The sequence below is a fragment of the Vicia villosa genome, linkage group LG5 (assembly GCF_029867415.1).
Source record: "Vicia villosa cultivar HV-30 ecotype Madison, WI linkage group LG5, Vvil1.0, whole genome shotgun sequence".
NCBI classification, from domain to species: domain Eukaryota; kingdom Viridiplantae; phylum Streptophyta; class Magnoliopsida; order Fabales; family Fabaceae; genus Vicia; species Vicia villosa.
Genome location: NC_081184.1, coordinates 136,135,818 through 136,137,328, shown reverse-complemented (window position 1 = coordinate 136,137,328; position 1,511 = coordinate 136,135,818). Strand labels below are relative to the sequence as shown.

Sequence of the window (1,511 nt, the reverse complement as noted above, 5' to 3'; positions counted from 1 at the left end):
AAAGAGGTTATGATTAAATCCGTTCTGCAGTCGATTCCAGCCTATATTATGAGCATCTATTTAATCCCGGATGGGGTGGTGAAGGATATTGAAAAAATGCTTAACTCTTTTTGGTGGGGGGAGGGGGTGGTCGTAATAATAAGGGTATTCGGTGGTTAGCGTGGGAGAGGATGACTATGATGAAGTGTGAGGGAAGATTGAGATTTAGAGACTTTAAAGCCTTTAATATGGCTATGGTAGCAAAACAAGGTTGGAATATTTTGGCGAAACCCACTTCCCTCGTTGCAAGAATTTTCAAAGCTAGGTATTTTCCAAGGTCATCTTTTCTTGATTCAAAAGTTGGTAACAATCCGAGCTATGTGTGGAGGAGTTTGTGGAGAGCTAAGGACGTGCTTAAGCTCGGAAGTAGGTGGAGCATAGGTGAAGGTCGTAACATTACGGTTATGAATGATCCATGGCTTCGTGAGAAAGAAAGTTGGTGGACATGTGGTCCACAATTACAAGGTGTGTATAATCTGTGTGTTAAAGATCTTCTTCTTCCTAATGTTAAACAATGGGATGTGGGTAAGGTAAATTTGCTTTTCGATCATGTGGTGGCTGAAGCTATTCTTAGAGTTCCCCTAGTGGAGGAGGTTGTGGAGGATAGGTTGGTGTGCCAAGAGGAAAGGAATGGTGAGTATAGTGTGAAACCGGGTTATAGACTTTGGAGAGGGATGCAAAGTAGTAATAATTGTAATGATAGGGAGGGTAACTGGAAGAATGTCTGGAACATCTTAGCGCCTTCTAGAGATAAGCATTTGTTATGGCGTATTTGTCGGGGCTGCCTTCCAACCCGTACTAATTTGCAACAACATCATGTTCAGTGTTCGTCTCTTTGCCCGTGGTGTGATATTGAAGAAGAAGATGAGTGGCATGTCTTTTTTGGTTGCATTTCAACTTTCCAAAGTTGGCGGGCAGCAGGTTTGTTAGCTCTTATAGACTCTTGTATTCATTCTTTTCATGATGCTAAGTCTCTTATATTTGATGTGTGTAGTCGAGAGGATCGTCGGGATGCCGGGAGATTTGCTATGGTACTTGAATCCCTTTGGAGGAGTAGGAATAATGTGGTTTGGCAAGATGATCGAGAAGATGCTATAAGAATTGGTTTACAAGCCTATCACAATTGGTATGATTGGTTCCTAGCTAGAAAGGACCATAATGGGTGTACTACTAATAATTTTCCGCTTACTTAGATCCCGCCTTTGGTTGATCAGGTGAAGTGTAATGTTGATGCAGGTTTTAATAATAATGCTGTTACTACTAACAGAGGTTGGTGCTTTCGGGATCATTTGGGTAGATTTATCAGAGCTGGTTCTGCGTGGGATTTAGGCCTTTATTCGGTCTTTGAAGCCGAAGCCATCTCGTTGAAGGAAGCTATCCAGGATGCTATCTCCCTCCAGTTCTCCCATGTTACCTTTGAAAGTGATTGTCAATTTGTTGTCAATTTTATCTACTCTAAGCATGTTGGTTTC

At 41.8% G+C, this 1,511-nt stretch overlaps 1 protein-coding gene across 1 annotated transcript; it reads left to right on the top strand.

Moving 5' to 3' along the window:
• The first annotated feature begins 227 nt into the window (after positions 1-227).
• On the top strand, positions 228-1,232 carry LOC131605526 (uncharacterized). Its single transcript, XM_058877872.1, has one exon. The coding sequence runs from the start codon at positions 228-230 to the stop codon at positions 1,230-1,232; it is 1,005 nt and encodes a 334-aa protein (XP_058733855.1).
• The last annotated feature ends 279 nt before the right edge of the window (positions 1,233-1,511 follow it).